Here is an 18,118-nt window from a genome sequence, read left to right as displayed (position 1 = left end):
AAGGGGTAGGCAGAGACCACGGATTTCCACTTGCTACGATCCTGACATACCTCTTTCGCTTCCTTCACTTTCATGACATTCCTCATACACGCTCGTCGTTCAATTATATTAAGTGCAAAATGTATTAAATATTTTTTCATAAATATAATATTCTGGGTTGGCAATTTTTACCAAATGTCTACCTCTAATTAACATTAGCAATAAGTAATTTATTATTTTATTTGAGAACCATCGAAAGTAGAAGAGGAAACATGGACACCTGTTACGACACGACGAATCATCAAGACCATCATAGAAGGGAAAGTAGAAGGAAGGAGAAATAGAGGGAAGCCAAGAAGGGCATACATGGATCAAGTGAAGGAGAAAGTGAACGTCGTGTCGTATCAGGCCGTCACGGAAGAAGTCAATGAAAGGCATGCCCGGAGATTGCTTCACCGACAAGAGCGCAGCTCTTAAATCTATGATGATGATGAATTTATTCTCAAATGTTTGTTGTTACAACACGTTGTTTTCTCGATTAATTTCGAGAAAAAGTGACAGCGATTGGTACCCTTTCCCAAACTTTGCAGCTCCTGACTTATTTTCGTGAGCTATCTTTGGGGCTATCTAAAATTACGTGTTTATGCTAACAAGCTGATGAAATTTAAACAGTTAAATACGACTATCCGACATTTTACCACAAAGTTATAGCGGCGGCGCGCGCAGGAGCAGAGAGTTCGCTCAGTACAAAGTGGCATTTTCGCCGCACGTACACAGACGTGACATTTACGCACACAGACGTTACATTTACAGGCGTTCTCGGGCACTCTCGGGCAGAGCTTAGTCGGGCTGTGCGCGCGTTGCTCACTTGACATCCCCGCCGCTACGTAGGTACCTGCTGTCATGTACGTCAAAATGCAATGTCTCTAAGGAATGTAAACATGAGATGTATGTATAAATGAATCGATGTATGTATGTCTGTAAACTTACATTACTTACTTCTTTTTAAAATTCAAAATTAATACAGAAGCAACCCTAGTAAGTCGGGCAAGTTTAGGTATGTATTTTCAAGAACGGCGAGAACGGACCTTCTGTTTATTTTTTATTTTATGATTTTACTAAGATAACTCCGGAAATGTGCGGAAATATGTTAAAACTGCGATGACAAGGGATTACATTTGCCTGCTGTTAAAGGCAGACATATGTCAGACATTATGTTCCGCATGTATTTGCCAACCCTGATTAATATATTTATAATACTTAACAACCTTTGAACGTAATATAGTTAAAATTTAGAAACAAAATGTATACTTCTTATTTGCCCATCATGTATCTGATCTTTTACTTTGTTATGTATATTTTGTGAAAATTTGTTTATTAAAGTGACATACATACATACAAACTTTTCTGAAATGCTCCTTTTGGCACCTCGTCACGTTGTAGGTAGTCATATTACTAACAGCATTTTTTGGTGGACGATCAGTCTGGCCTAGTGGATAGTGACCCTACCTATGAAGCCGAAGGTCCTTGGGTTCGAATCCCGGTAAGGGTTTTATTTGTGTGATTTTATTTAAGTGTGTGAGCACATATATTTGTTCCTGATACATGGATGTTTTCTATGTTTTTAATTATTTGTATATTATATATATCGTTGTCTGAGTACCCATAACACAAGCCTTTTTAAGCTTACCGTGGGATTTAGTAGATTTGTGTCAAATAGTCCTTATAATATTTATTTATTTATTATTTGTGTTTGTGATATAATCAGACATAGAAGTTTTTGTGGCAATTTTACTTATTACCACGTTCCCTGTTACTGTCAGGTGGGTCTAAACCTACCGCATGGAGTCTAAAATTGTATTTTTTTGTTACAGGTCTATTTATACTTCTCATGCTCGGTTTCTTCGCCCTCGGAGCCGGCTGTTTCATCCTAATAGCACATCCCTACGAATTCCTCTTCAAACAGGTTAGTATTCTTTTCTACAATTGCCACACTTGATTAAATTAATTTTCATTTATTTTAATTATTTATATAAGAATTCAATCCTTGGAGACCCTTTACATCTCTAAGGATATTTTAATGGTTTTTTTTTAAATTATATTTTATCTCTGACACCTAGATACTTTTACGTCTCTAAAGAATTTTAGTATTCGTTGTTTATATTTATTAATTTTATTTCTTTGTGTAATTCGACAATTAGAGACATGTATACACCTCTAATAAAGTGTCTAATATTTAATTGATTCCATATTTTGTTATTTATTGTAAAAAATTGACATGTAAAAGTGCCCCTGTGGCCTATTTGCTAAATAAATGTTTGTTTGTGTATTTAAATTAGGCAATTATTGGCCCCTTAAAACTAGCGTTAATATTATCGTAAAATATATAGTGATATAAATGAATTTCTAACCGCTTTTTTACAGAAAGTAGTACTCCAAGATGGCGGCGAGATTTTCGAAATGTGGAAGAAACCGGAAGTGGACCTCTACGTCCGGATATTCCTGTTCAACGTAACGAATGCCGAGGATTACATGGCTGGCAGGGCCGAAAAAATCATCGTGAAAGAAGTCGGACCTTATGTTTACAAGTAAGTTTGCTTGCGTGTAGAAATAATACAGAATTCATTCAATAACGTATTTTTTCTACTCGTCGACTGTTTGGATTACGATTTCGTATACCAAACTATAATTGCGTACGTTTCAATACAGTGTCGAAAAGTACGCAATTATAGTTTCGATCGAAACGAACGATACACTGTAGTGAACTATAAAGAATTTGATCAATCACGTGCCACAGCGCTCCCATAGAAAAGACATAAACGGGCAACTATTTCATGAGAATATTCAACGCGCGTTTATGTCTTTTGTACTGTATTTTTGTCTACTGAGATACTTACCAATTTTCATCAATTATTTAGGTTATAAAAAAGTTTTATTTTATGAGTCGTATACAATAATCATATAATCGAGCTTTTCAAGCAGCAAGCTTCGTTGCCTAAACTGGGTACTTGACTGAAAAGTTTTATATGTTAATTATTTTATTGATTAGTACATAATCGAACATACATCAATATTAATTATAAATAGAAAATACTAAAGGAAGCTAACTAAAAACTAGTGCATATGTGTAAGTAACCTAATATGCGCCTCCACCCTGCATCGTACCTCGCTTTAAAGTACCCATAATACGATTATCTAAAATACTATTTTTCTACTAGCACAAACACCTCTTAACAAGCTAAATTAAATTAGTTAGTTAAATCAACTAATATGAACTACATATTTATAAAACTTCAAAACGGTTGCAACTTCATTAGGTGTGAGATGCTTGACCCTTTAAAGCTGCGTTTCCACCAGAAATGTGCAAGGATGGGTATCAAGGGATGTGTTTGTTAAGAACTAATAGATTTGCTACACACTAAGCGAGGAAAACAAAAGAAGTGATTATTTATTTATTTATTTAACCTTTATTGCACAATACAAAAAAGTAAAAATGGCGGACTTAATGCCAAACGACTTAATGCTTAATGTTCAATTGTATGTTAAAAACCACATCTCTCTCTATGCATCCTCGCACATCTCTGGTTGAAACGCAGCCTAAAAACCTTTTTTAAGGTTCCATACCCAAAGGGTAAATTACTAAGACTCCGCTATACGTGATAGCTAGACAGTAGAAATTTTCACAGATGATGTATTTCTTTTGCCGCTATAACAACAAATATTAAAAAGTACGAAACCCTCGGTGGGCGAGTCTGACTCGCACTTGTCCTTATATTTTTTGAAAGGCATACATAATCAACCCCCACCTCTACAGAACCTGTACATTCCTTTTCCCCTTTTTGGGTTTAATCATGTCTTGTTATTTCTGATCGTATTTTCTTTTGCAGACTAGTAAATAACTTAAACTCCTTATTTAATACATAATCAATATAATTATATACACTCCGCTAGACAATGATTGCAGGCAATTTCACAACGATGCGGAATATATCGATTTCAATACGATACACGTTATCTCCGCATATATTATGTCATTTAATTGTTCATAATAATAGTTTGAGATAAGAGTGCAAAGACTGGACAAAGTTATTTAATATGTTATATATTGAATGTATAGAGGTGGTGGTATGAATAAAATTGACTCACAGTCGGATTCGAACTAAATACGTCAAATATTATTTAAAAAAAAACAGTCTTTTAATTATAAATACAAAATACTATTAATTATAAATACAAAACACGAGTAATTTCATCTATTTATTTTCTCTAGGTAGATGGATAATTATTCTGTTGTTTTTCTATCTTGTCAGTCTCTTTTTATGCCATGACGTTTGCAAACAAGCATAATACGGCCCACCTGATGGTAAGCAGTAACCGCAGGCTATGGACGCCTACAACTTCAGAGGTTTTACATGCGTGTTGCAGATCCTTTAAAAACCTGTACACTCGTCCTTTTTAGGGTTCCGTACCCAAAGGGTCAAACGGGACCCTATTACCTATTACTGAGACTTCGCTGTCCGTCCGTCCGTCCATCCGTCTGTCACTAGGCTGTATCTCATGAACCGTGATAGCTAGACAGTTGAAATTTTAACAGCTGATGTATTTCTGTTGCCGCTATAACAACAAATACTAAAAACAGAATAAAATAAATATATAAGGGGGGCTCCCATACAACAAACATAATTTTTACAGTACGGAACCCTTCGTCGGCGAGTCCGACTCGCACTTGGCCGGTTTTTCGAAGAACTACTGTAGACCCTCGAGACGAGGACGAGGAGAAGGGAGCTCATTCCACGTCTTTTCTTCCATGTTCGAGTTTTTTCTTAAAATTGTATTTTTCTTTTACAGAGAAGGCCTTGAACACAAGATAGTCAAGTTCAATGACAACGGGACGCTATCAGCCATCCCCCGCCACCCCCTGACGTGGGTCGATGAACTCTCTGAGGGAAACAAGGAAGATGATCTTCTGTACCTGCCTAACATAGCTCTATTGGTAAGTTTCTCCTCCTTCGTCGTCACAAAGGGGCCGTGGTCGTCATACCAACATCAGTTGCGGATTTGCGCTAAGACTCGTAGGCCCGGGCCTATTAAGGATGACTCACGCCCGGACCCGGGCCGTCCAACACGTCATTTTCTATGTCGGCTGATCGATGATCACGTGGTTCTTTCCATAGAAAACGGAGCTGGGCGCTGTTTAGAGCTTTCGAGTGGTCTTTTTGACGAACTTCCACCAATCGATTGCTCTTGTTTGTTCTAAGTTGCTGAGCAGAGAATATGCGTTTTGTGATTCCACAGAACGGTTCTGGGCCGACCAGGGGTGTGTCTGCGCCCTTTCTATACTCTGTATCTTTAAGTATTTAAATAAAAGTAAACAAAATCTACCCTCAAATGGCTCCTTAAGCCAGTTGAAGGTAGATGAAAACATTACATGATCAAATAATGTAGGTTAAAGGCGGGTCGTTCAGTGACATATCCAGGCGGTTTTGTATTTGGTTGGTTAACCAATAAATGTTATAAATACCCAAAAATTTACAAATTATTCGTTTACCTTTATTTAAATACCTAAATAACAACTCGAAAGTTGACTGTGTATAAAAGTCAACATTCCCGGTTTAATTTCGTCCTATAATAAGACATCTATAGTTTAAACCCAATTATCATACCCATAATAAGATTAATAGGACACCATGTCTATACGAAAATGACTATAATCATATTTCACAAAATAACTTGTCAATTATGTTTTTATTGAAATTGCGATGAGCTACAAGTGACCTTTAAATTGCGAAAGATCGGCATGTACGGAAAATTCTAGATATTGATGACACGAGTTGCTTCACCTATGTTAGTACGATAGATCATTAAAGCATATTGCAATCAAGTATCGAAGACATAGACTACACTGTATTATTATACACTGTATTTTAGGTATTTAAATAAAAATAAACAAACAATTTGTAAATTTTCAGGTAGTTATAACATTTATTGGTTAACCAACCAAATACAAAACCGCCTGGATCTGTCACTGAACGACCTGACTTTAACCTACATTATTTGATCATGTAATGTTTTCACTCAACTGTCTTGACTACTACTATTTCATCATCCATACAAAAAGAGAAGAGTCATGGGTGTTTTCTATGTATTTAAGTATATATAAATAGGTTATATATTATATATATCGTTGTCTAGGTACCTACAACACAAGCCTTATTGAGCTTACTGTGGGACTTAGTCAATTTGTGTAATAATGTCCTATAAAATTTATTATTTATTTATTTAAATAAAAATAAACAAACATACATATATAAATTTTCAGGTAGTTATAACATTTATTGGTTAACTAACCAAATACAAAACCGCCTGGATCTGTCACTGAACGACCTGACTTTAACCTACATTATTTGATCATGTTATGTTTTCATCTATCCTCAACTGGCTTGAGTGGGTATAACACGACAACATCCATCCAAAAAGAGAAACGATTTTCTACTTGTATTTTTTTACATTGATGAATAACTAGGTTTATATGATTTCCTTTTATCAAAATTTAAAATACACTTTTTTTATTATGGCTTAGTAGTATTAGACTTAGTATTTAATTTTGGAATATTTTTTTTTCACACTGCACCGTGGTTGAGAATGCCTCAAGGCATTAAGTCCGCCTATTGTACGTTATACTTGTACTTGTGCAATAAAGTTTAAATAATAATAATAATAATAATAAACCTATGTGGCCTATTTGACGACCTGTCTGGCCTAGTGGGTAGTGACCCTGCCTATGAAGCCGATGCTCCCGGGTTCAAATCCTGGTAAGGGCATTTATTCTTGTGATGAACATGGATATTTGTTCCTGAGTCATGGGTGTTTTCTCTGTATTTAAGTATTTATTTATATATATTTTTGTCTAAGTACCCACAATACAAGCCTTATTGAGCTTTCTGTGGGACTTAGTGAATTTGTGTCCCTATAATGTCCTATAATCTTATACCTTTAAACGAGCAATTCTTGCATATATATTTATATATATATCTGTGATCTCGGAAACGGCTGTAACGATTTCGCTGTTATTTGGTATATGGGGGTTTTTGGGGGTATACAATCTATCTAGATTATTCTTATGTTTGGGAAAACGCGTGTTTTCGAGTTTTCATGCGTTTTTCTTTCGACGCAGAATATGGTCGCTAATTTCGTGTTGTCGGCCACTGTCCGTCTGGTCCAGCGGGTTAAGACACGGACTGCTAAACGAGTGTTACGGGTTCGAATCTCGCCCGGTGACTAACTTTTTTTTTAATATGTTCAAGTTTATATATAATTTTTTAATTTTTATTGTTTTAGTCAAGTTTAATTTAGTAAAAAAATGTAGTTAAGGTTATCACCTATACACCACCATATTACAATAAATAGTTATAACCGAGCAAAGCTCGGTCGCCCAGGTACTATTTATTATTTACCACAAGTCACGGGTCATGGACTTCAATAAAATATATCAAGGATGTTTAGACTATCGAGTTTATTGCACTTATTTGGTAGTAAAGGAATAAAACTATTAAGTTGTTATATAACTTATTATTACCTGATTGTTTTACAACTTAGGGAACAAATTATAAAAAAAATATTACTTTATCGGGAAACATACAGCACATAATAAAACAAAATGGTAAAAACTAATCTAAATTAAAATATATCTAAATAAGGCCCCCGCGGCATTGTGCCAAAGATGCTGGCAGCATTCCCTCGCTGAATGGCAATACTTATGCGCTGCGAGAGAAAGCTGCCAGCTCTCTGGTCACCGGTAGAATCTATGAGCCTTTTACTCATTTCCTTAAATAGTATCTTGGCGCTTGGACCCCACGGCCCTAGTGTCTCGACTCCAAACGCCACAAAGGGGTATTGGGGGCCGAGACTTCGATATTTGGAAACCTTTTTGGTTTCAGCCGCCTCGGCAGCTGCCCCAGCCTTAAATATTTACAAATTATTAAATATTTTGATTAACATTTGTTTTTAAGTAGATGTTTAAAGTAATAAGAAGGCTAATAAAGAGAATGTATAAGGGAGCTGGAAGGGGTAGACCTCGGTGGACTTTCTTTGATCAAATCGGGGAAATCCTGAAGAAAGGTCAGGTCAAAAGCACCCTAAACCGAAGAGCGCGTATGAGGAATGTTATGAAAGTGAAGGAAGCGAAAGAGGTATGTCAGGATCGTAGCAAGTGGAAATCCGTGGTCTCTGCCTACCCCTCCGGGAAATAGGCGTGATTATATGTATGTATGTTTTTAAAGTAGGCTCAGTAAAATTATCAACTGAAAGAGACATTGGGACCGATCCTGTAGGGCTAAGATGGTTGGCTCTTTTTCATTTATCACCATGCCTGTCACGTTCTAACAAGTTTGTAAGTGCGAAAGTGACGCATGACATGACACGTGATAAAAATGTGACCATAATACCGCTACTGACGTGGCCAGGTAGCCCAGAGGTCACTTGGTCACTTTTTCTGTAATAGATATCAATTTCATTTTATTATAATTTCTGATTGGTTTTATTTGCAAATATATTTACTTTATTAATCTTCAAATCGATTCTGACACGTATAGGGCGCAAAAGCTGACAAACGCGAATAACTGACAGGCCGATATCGTCCGGCGACCTGGTAGTAATCAGTGGTATACACGGTGTAACATGAGGAACTCGAAAGATTTGAATAGTGTATTCCTGATCACATTTAAAGACTAAAATGTCACATTTTCTGGAATTCACCTAGTTTTAGAGTTAATACCTATAAAAATAAAAAATCTTTTAATTGTTACATAGTGCAAAATGCCTTTTTGATGGCGATGATGCCATTATGGGGCATAGTCTAAACATCCTTATTGATAGATGTCAAAAAGTAACAAGTTATTACTCTGCAAAAACTAGGTTTTATAAAAAAAAGTAAAAATTAATTTTAAGTGCAAGTTTAATCAATAACATTTACTTTGTATGTACAATACAAACACATTCAAAAAATTTAAAAAAAGCAAATCAATTTTTTTTTTTGGCGTAATTTACATAAACTGAACATGTTTGAAGTGAAAACTTATTTAGCGGCGCTGTGCAATTTTTTGTGATGGGGAAAAAATGTTAAACTCGCGACCAGGTCACGTGACCGACAGATTCGTCAGATTGAAAATTCGTAAGCGGACACGTGACCTGATCGAAAAACTGTTACAATGTCATTGAAGCCAATAGACCGCCGGCGCGGCGTAGGAGAGGAGGTATCCCCATCTCTTTCTACCGCGCTTTTTCTTTCTATAAATGAATATTGTATTTTCCACATAAATTATAGTACTTTTATACTGATCATTAAAGCAATTTGTGCAAAATTATTCCCTAACCATTCCAAAATATCAAAAATGCACAACGTTAATATTCATGTTTTTACTTCTGCCCGCACTCCCGGAGTGCAACCCGTTGTTTTTTCTTTCCTTCTTTTGGCCTTAGAAATGCGTGGTTAAAATCTTTCAGCTTCCGCGTGTTACACCGTGTATATGTAGTTTTTAACCTTTTGAACGCCAAGAACACCTAATGGCGTCATTTTTAGTCGTGCCCACAGCGCCAAGGACAACTATAGGTGTCATGACGTACGCTGTCAAAGTAACCTTCACACTTTAGAGTAAGGTTTACATTAGCTCGCTTGCGCCCGGGAGCTTGGCGTTTGAGTGATGTTTGTGTTTATGACATATAGCGTTCAAAGAGTTAACTTAGTTCTTCGTCGTGTACGGCCATATTAACCTACGTACGTACATATTAACATAATTTTATCTCTTCGAAACTATGATGTAAACTTTTTTATTTCAGAGCATAGCAGACGTAGTAGCCAAGCAGTCGGTCCTCACGCGCTTCGGTCTGAACAACCTGATCTCCATCGGCAACATCCAGCCCCTCGTGCAGATGACCGCCAAGGAGTTCATGATGGGATACAAATCTAACCTTATGACGCTGGGAAACACTTTTATGCCTGGATGGATATACTTTGATAAGCTGGGACTTATCGATAGGGTAAGTAATCAATACAAGCATTTATTTTACTTAGGTATCTTTCTTTATGTTGTACCTTCCTCTTTCTCTGTCTCCATCTCACTCTTCGTATTTCTAACATTATTTTTTGGAATGATTCACTTCAGTCTGAACAATCTCGTTTCTTAACTGTCTGTCCATATAGACAATACGAGTATATTATCCATAATGTCAATATTCAGAGAGGAAAATAGGGACTACGTTTGTATAGAGAAAAAGCAGTCCCCTTTCTTCTTAAGGATGCAACAGAGCTTAAATCTTGCTCAAAGGTTAAAAAAAAACTACTTATTTGTTTTAATATGAAGTCCCATTCCAGATGTACGATTTCGAAGGCGACTACGAAACTATCTACACGGGAGAGGACGACGTCCGAGATTCCGGTCTCATAGACACCTATCGCGGTTCCAAAGACCTTCCCCAATGGCAGGGGACTCACTGCTCAAACGTGCAAGGAGCGTCCGATGGCACGAAATTTAGAGGAGGCGTCACGAGAAACGAGTCGCTGCTGTTCTTTAGAAAGAGCTTGTGCCGCGCTGCGCCCTTGGTAAGTCTATCAAAATGCTCTAAAAAGTTCAGTAGTGGCGGAGCAAGACCAAAATGTGTTACATTTAGCGAGGCCCTCTGGTGGCGCAAGAAATAACGATCATTTTTACGTTCTGTCCGAGTTATTCCTATTTGGGGCGCGAGGCCTACGGACCGCGAGGCCGTAGGCGGTGGCCCACGTCGCCCACGCCTAATGCCGCTTCTGTTTCCATGACAGTCTAATTTACTTATTTTAAGCATCGCATATTTAGATGCGGGCAATGGATAGGATTGGATTGGATTAACAGTCTCAAAGCAGTGTCTCCGAGCATGTGAAACTTTCGGTGAATCTAAATTTTATACTGAAATATTACAAACAATCTTACACAAATCAGGTATTCGCACATAAAGCTCAATAAGGTTTGTTGTGGGTATTAAACTACGATTAATATTATACAATATTATAAAATAATATATAGATACAAAGACAGAAACTACTAAACCCAAAAAAACACCACTCAGCAACTTATATAATGTCATAGACACGTCAAATAAACGTCTCTTTTGAATAACAATTCTTTTTCCTTCTTTAATCCAAGGTCCCAGTGCAAGAAGGAGTCAAGAGTGGTCTCAAAGGCTACATGTACACGTTCCCTGAACATCTGTTCGACAACGGCAAGCATATACCAGAGAACAAGTGCTTCTGCAGGAATGGTAAGTTAATCTTTCCCGAAACTGCGCTCTGCTGAACGCCCATTGTACCGTAACGTTTTACCATTAGCACAAAAACTTACGTGAAATGACGTCACCAGCAACCAGGTGGACTTGTCTTGTTCACCCTAGACAACAATGCCGCCCAATGGATCTAGCAATTGGGCTTAATGTTATAAAAAATGCACCTGTTACCTTTATTTCATGTGAACGATTGTATTTTGGCCATACGAATAAAAAACCCGTCCATGGTAAACTAAAAACATACAGCCCCATATATTTAGATCCACTGCTTTATTGTAAATGTAAAACGATATTTGTCATGGACGTTCTCTGGTAAGTAGTTTAGCATCACGAAAAACGGAAGAGAAAGGAAAAATTCACTTACCAAAACAGTTGCCCCCTTTTTTTATTTTTGAACAACTTAACCCCTTAACGCATGTCATAATAGTACATTACGATACAAGTGCGAAAAATAGGAAATTCGAAACGAGTGGCGATAAATTAAAACACGACCGAAGGGAGTGTTTTAAATCGACACGAGTTGCGAATTACCTATTCGCACATGCATCGTACAACGTTTTACAGTACATATGGCCCTTTAAATGTTCGACACAGTAACGTAATATGCTACTTCTCGCACTAGTGCTATAAAGTAGCCCCATATGTACTGTAAAATATTTTGTTTAAATTTGAACTTTAAGATCTGTCAATAGAGTTGAATGTTATAACTGCTACTATATAATCTGGTTGCATATGTGGTAACGGGTTAACCAGAAAAATTAGGGCACTCTACGTTTTTTTAGAAAATAAAGCAGTCCCGGGACTAATATCATATCAAACACCCAATTCGCATTCATTTTATCACTTGATTACAGTTTTGAATGATTCACGGTTAGTTTCACTAGACTTAAATAATCATACCCGGTCCATATCCCGGTCGATTTAAGTCTAGACTTCATAGTTCGTACTTTTCACTGCTGGTTACAGGCCCCTCATTTGTACAACAAGATATTTAATATAAAATTAAAAGACATTCAAGGTCATAAAATTGCGCTTGCTATTATTCTTAAATAACAATGGCTTGAATCGGAAACATAAACATGTACATTGACACTTAACGCCAAAGCAAATGCCGCCATCTACCGTTCTCGTACGTTTTCTTGTGCATAGTAGCTTCTGCCATCTTGTGGGTTACATTGGAAGCATAAACTTGATATTTACACCTCTCGCCAAAAATCTGACATCTCCCGTGCTGCCCCCTATAGTTTATGCACGTTCCCTATATGCTTTAGACAGGATATACAGCCCACTTTTGAATTTCTTAACAATTTATCGACCTGCTCAAATTGTACAAAATATAACCAGCTCTTACCTTCCCCAGGCAACTGTCTCCCGGAAGGCCTAATCGACGTGACAGAATGCTACTATGGGTTCCCCATCGCGCTGTCCTACCCCCACTTCTATAAGGGGGATGACGTGCTCTTCAACAAGGTGGAGGGACTCAGTCCGAATAAGGAGCTGCATGAGACGAGGTAAGGGGGAATTTATGTCATCGTTTTCTTTAAATAACTTTATCATGTTAGACCAAGTTATGTTTGCAGCGATTTTGATAGCCTTGACTGTAATTATCTGTACAAAATAGTCTGCCGATTTTTGCGGGGGAGGAGCACGTCAAATGTATGGCTATTTGTACGTAGCGTACAAATAGCCATGTCAGATCAACGTCAGTCCATACAATAATTATGACATAAGTATGACCATTGGGAATTTTCCAGGGGAATGCGATTTCTGTAGAATGACCCCAAAAGCGACGAAAGACCTTGTAGACGGTCTTTCTTTATAGATGTTATTCGGCACATTGACCTTAGTAGTTTATTTAATTTATTTATTTAATTTTTTATCAACAGATTCTGGATCCAGCCCGAATCCGGTCTTCCTCTGGACGTCAGTGCCAAGATCCAAATCAACATGGCGCTCGGAGACATCAGCAAAATCACCAATGTTGACCGCTTCGCCAATGTTTACCTACCCATGCTCTGGTTTGATATTGTAAGTATCACCAATACTAATATCATCATTATCATTAACATCTAAATCAATCTAGCGATCGGAGACAGCAAAATCACCAATGCTGACCGTTTCGCTTATGTAAACCTGCCAATGCTCTGGTTTGATATTGTGAGTATCATCAATACTAGTGTCATCATTATCATTTTATAAAATAAGAAAATTGTGCTAAAAGGTCTTCACATATAAATCCATATGGCGCTCGGAGACAGCAAAATCACCAATGCTGACCGCTTCTCTAATATATACTTGCCCATGCATTCGATATTGTAAGTATCATCAATGTAGACATCTTCATTTTCCTGTTTTACATATATCAAATAATTGTACACTTAAAATATTCAAATGTTGACTCCAGGTTTATGCATCTTACTAAATGATTTTAAGAGCTGTACGAGTACCCTGTGAATTCAATAAGGTGTAACTTCCATATACAGTACTGCAGATGTTACAGATCATCAAAAACTCCAAATCATTGCATTCACACGGTACAGCAGCTATGCTTGATCAATTTGTCGTCATTGTTTCAATTATAGGTACATTTTTTTTATAGGCGACATGTTTTATTTTGAAAATTTCACAACTTTGGATCAATTAATACAGAAATAACATATTGTATCAAAACTAATCATCAATTTCTTTAAGAACAATTTCTTTGTGTGACAAGTAAAATTTTTAACTCAAACTTAAAATTTCATAACAATACAAATAATTAATAAGATACTTTCTCACCATAGCTCTGCACTAGCAAATGGTAATTAGGTTTTCTAATATTTACATTTTCTTATTCTTTTCAGAGAATGTACTCTCTCCCGAAGTCCTTAGAAGACCGATTCAAGATGTATCTAAACGTTCTCCCACTAGTAGAACAAGCAGCACTGTACATTCTCTTCTTAACAGGCTCCCTCCTCATCCTCCTGTCCATCTACCGGCTCGCCTTTAAGATCATGTTCAAGACCTTCGACGGAAAGAAGAAGCAGAAAAACTACATCATAGCAACAAACCAAAAAGACAGAGCTAAGAAACATCATAACATATACGCTCCTTGTGAAATCGCTCTTAATGATACAGAATCTGATAATTCAGATCCACAATTTGATGAAGAAAGACGGCCATCATTCTTCAAAACACACAGTGACAGATTAAAAGAACTTAGCCATAGATTAGGTGATAAAGTATATGATTCTGTTGGCAGCGTCAAAGATAGAGTCACTGACATAATTCATGTGCAAAAAGTCTTTGATAATAGAAAGAATTCACTTATAAACAAAGATGATTCGTTAACTAATGATGGTTTTAAAAGTGAATCTTCTGGAGATGAAAAGACTGGTAACTATGAAGCAGTGAGACAATCTGATAGTGAAGATGATTGTAGGTATTTAGAAGTTCTAGATGATGGTAGTGAGTTTGATGAGCCAGTTAACACATTCCATTTAAGGAGAGGGTCACAGTTTAAAGATCTAGATGCAAGGAATGATGAAGTTATGTTACAGATTTCTGATTAGTTATCTAATGAATAGATATTTGGTCAATGACGTTGATAAAATATCTGGGATATATCGATGAAATGCAACTAAAAGCTATAGCTTTTAAGTTATTTTGTAAAATGATTCCAATTGTCTCCCTTCGGGTATGGAACTCTAAAAAGAGCCTCATGTGTGACCAATAGAAATGGTATTTAAGATTGATTCAGAGCTGAGTTTTGTAGAAAAAATGTTACATAGATGATGTGGTAGACCAAAATCAATAATTTTAACATTTTATTATTTATTTAGGCAGCTTATAATGATCAGAGATTTTTTCTAAATGTTTTATAGGAATCAAAATTTTGGTCTGTCATTTATGGACTGTGATATGAAAGCATTAAAAAAACTATAAAAAGGGTATCTTGCCATACTTAATTAATATAGTATGTAGATGACATTAAACAAATTGGAAATTACACGACTGATGACATTGCTCAATTTATTATATGAGATTGTACGAAAGTACTGATTTGTATATTTTGTAAATAAAACAAGTATTATTAATTAGATTATAATTTTATTTTTACTTGTAAGACACGAGTAGACTCCTAGCCTGCTCAATATTGAATAAATATAGGTACTAACTTTTACTTTAATCGATTGTATGCCAGTGACATTTAGAAAATGTAATTAAATAAATAAATAAATATTATAGGACATTATTACACAAATTGATTAAGTCCCACAGTAAGCTCAATAAGGCTTGTGTTGAGGGTACTTAGACAACGATATATATAATATATAAATATTGATGAATACATAGAAAACACCCATGACTTAGGAACAAATATCCATGCTCATCACACGAATAAATGCCCTTACCAGGATTTGAACCCGGGACCATCGGCTTCATAGGCAGGGTCACTACCCACGAGGCCAGACCGGTCGTCGAATTGTTTTCGTTATGTTAACTTTACCACGGTATAAAATGGTATATAAGCTTACTTGTGGAAAATACCATCTATAAGGGAAGACTTAGATAGGTTGTAGACGTCCGGTATTTTCGCCGGACAACGGACTGTGTTACGCGACTACGTCCAGTTTCGTATGTGGCTACCGACAGCTACAACCAAGAAAACAAGACTTCATCGCCGAACGCGGACGAATGTCCGGTGAAAACGCCGAACGTCTACAAGCGACCTTAGGTCTTTCGTTCGGCTCTTTCGTCGCTTATGACTCTTAAATAAATATTTAAAAAAAATTGGGTAGATAATTTTAAATAATCGGTCACCTCTATATTTTATTCCGGCTGTACACACTCGTCGAGAGCCTCTCGCAGAGAGTCTCAGCACCGCTCTCCGATCCAGTTGGAGAAACGCGACACGAGGAAGAGCAAGCATAAGGGAGCAGTCAGTACTCACTCGTTCTCGGCCTGTCTCGAGATGTCTCGACGAGTGAGTACAGCCCGCATTACACTTTAACATCTATTTTTCAATTAATCCCAATAGCTTAACCATTTTATAGTATTTTAATCGATTAAATGTAAAGTGTGTTAAATACATTTTAAGGTGATTGTATTGTATATAGTAGTTTTAGTTAGTGTACACAGCATTTTTCGAAGCCTTAATCGGCTTAAGCCGATCATACAAATTTCTTTGCTCATAAGAACGATAATAATATTATTTGTTTCGCTTCGGCAGAGATGCTACTTTGCATAGGCCGGTAATGTATTAATAAAATAACTTAAGTCCATTTTGTATGTAACAGTGAAGTGTTCGTGTAGACACATTCCATATTTGAACATTTGTAATAAGACGTAATAATTCAATTGCAGATGCATTATTTACTTTAAGAAGATTGATAAATTCTACCCAATTTGTTTTTCATGAAGGAACATTATCAATGTCAATGTAGTTTTTTTTTTGTAACTTCGTGCTAGAGTAACTGTAACTAAGTTTTTCCTATATACGGTCTTTTTTAGAAGTTTTAGGATGCATTCCAGAGCTTAAATTAAGTAAATTTCTCAAAGAAGCCGGTATTAACTCCATTTTGGAGATAAACAATGATTTATTTTTATCTGACGAGTGTACGAACGTATACACTTGACTTTGAGCCTTTTTTACAATTTGAATAGTGTTTTGTATGAGTTTTTTACTTTTGCTACTTAACACAAGTACTATCTGGGACGATCTATATTCAAAATGTCATATTTGTTGGTTTTAAATTGTTTGGTGGATTTTAATTTCCATGTTACAACAACGCTATTAAATTACTTTAGCGAAAAAAAAACTTATAAATGTACTTGTACTTATACTCTGTATCTTTAGGTATTTAAATAAAAGGAAACAAACCATTTGTAAATTTTTAAGCAGTTACATTTATTCGTTAACCAACCAAATACAAAACCGCCTGGATCTGTCACTGAACGACCTGACTTTAACCTACATTATGTAATGTTTTCATCTACTCTCAACTGAGTTAAGGAGCCATTTGAGGGTAGATTTTGTTTACTTTTATTTAAATACCTAAAGATACAGAGTATAGCCATATCCTACAGTTAACGGAGTTTAAAAAAAACACTGTGTTATAAAGTTTGAAATGTGAAACGTGAACGGCTCAAGCCGATTTTAATTCGATAAATGCAGATAGAAAGACTTCCAATAAGGCGAGCCAATAAAAGCTACTCATTGTGATACCTAAATATGTTTTAGTACTGAATAATAATTAAATTAAGTATTTTACTGTACTGTACAGAAATGCCTATGTTAGTAATTATTCTGTAAAATTGGTATTTGGTAATGTTTACAGAGTAATATGAAAAAAATAAATGGAATTTAATATTTTACTTTTTTTATTGATATCCAGTAATAATTTAGTTGTTTTAACATTATTATAAAATCAAGTACAGGGTATTTAGTCACCTGCAATAATTCACGGGGTGAATATATAGGTTATACTGAACAACTTTTACTATGGGACCAACCCCGAAATCGCAAAAAAAAACTGACTCTTTCAGTGACTCTTTCGTAGAAAATGTCAAGGTCAGATAGCCAAAATGTAGGACACTTCCGACACTGACAGACGACTGACAGCCAAAATTATGTTCTTCAAATATCAAAGAGGTGAAGCTCTTAAGAAAGGATTTTTTTGGAAATTCAACCCCTAATGGGTGAAAATTGGGTAAATAACTACGCTTGCAAAGTTGAAAGGGAACCTTTTTTTTTTATACCACGACGGTGGCAAACAAGCATACGGCCCGCCTGATGGTAAGCAGTCACCGTAGCCTATGGACGCCTGCAACACCTAGGTAGGTAATT

The 18,118-nt window shown here is 36.2% G+C and overlaps 1 protein-coding gene across 1 annotated transcript in view; it reads left to right on the top strand.

Annotated features, from left to right (window-relative positions):
- LOC133533052 (scavenger receptor class B member 1-like) overlaps positions 1–17,643 on the top strand; it is a 68,354-nt gene extending 50,711 nt beyond the window's left edge. The window contains exons 2-10 of the mRNA XM_061871980.1: positions 1,854–1,945; positions 2,404–2,567; positions 4,828–4,972; positions 9,814–10,014; positions 10,349–10,576; positions 11,154–11,268; positions 12,650–12,800; positions 13,176–13,317; positions 14,133–17,643. Of these exons, the coding sequence (XP_061727964.1) occupies positions 1,854–1,945; positions 2,404–2,567; positions 4,828–4,972; positions 9,814–10,014; positions 10,349–10,576; positions 11,154–11,268; positions 12,650–12,800; positions 13,176–13,317; positions 14,133–14,840 (1,946 nt within the window). The 3' untranslated portion in view covers positions 14,841–17,643. The remainder of the gene's footprint in view (positions 1–1,853; positions 1,946–2,403; positions 2,568–4,827; positions 4,973–9,813; positions 10,015–10,348; positions 10,577–11,153; positions 11,269–12,649; positions 12,801–13,175; positions 13,318–14,132) is intronic.
- Positions 17,644–18,118: the final 475 nt, after the last annotated feature.

Source organism: Cydia pomonella, chromosome 28 (genome assembly GCF_033807575.1).
Source record: "Cydia pomonella isolate Wapato2018A chromosome 28, ilCydPomo1, whole genome shotgun sequence".
In the NCBI taxonomy this organism is placed as follows: domain Eukaryota; kingdom Metazoa; phylum Arthropoda; class Insecta; order Lepidoptera; family Tortricidae; genus Cydia; species Cydia pomonella.
Note: the sequence above shows the minus strand (reverse complement) of the source record. Positions and strands in the feature narration are given on the sequence as shown.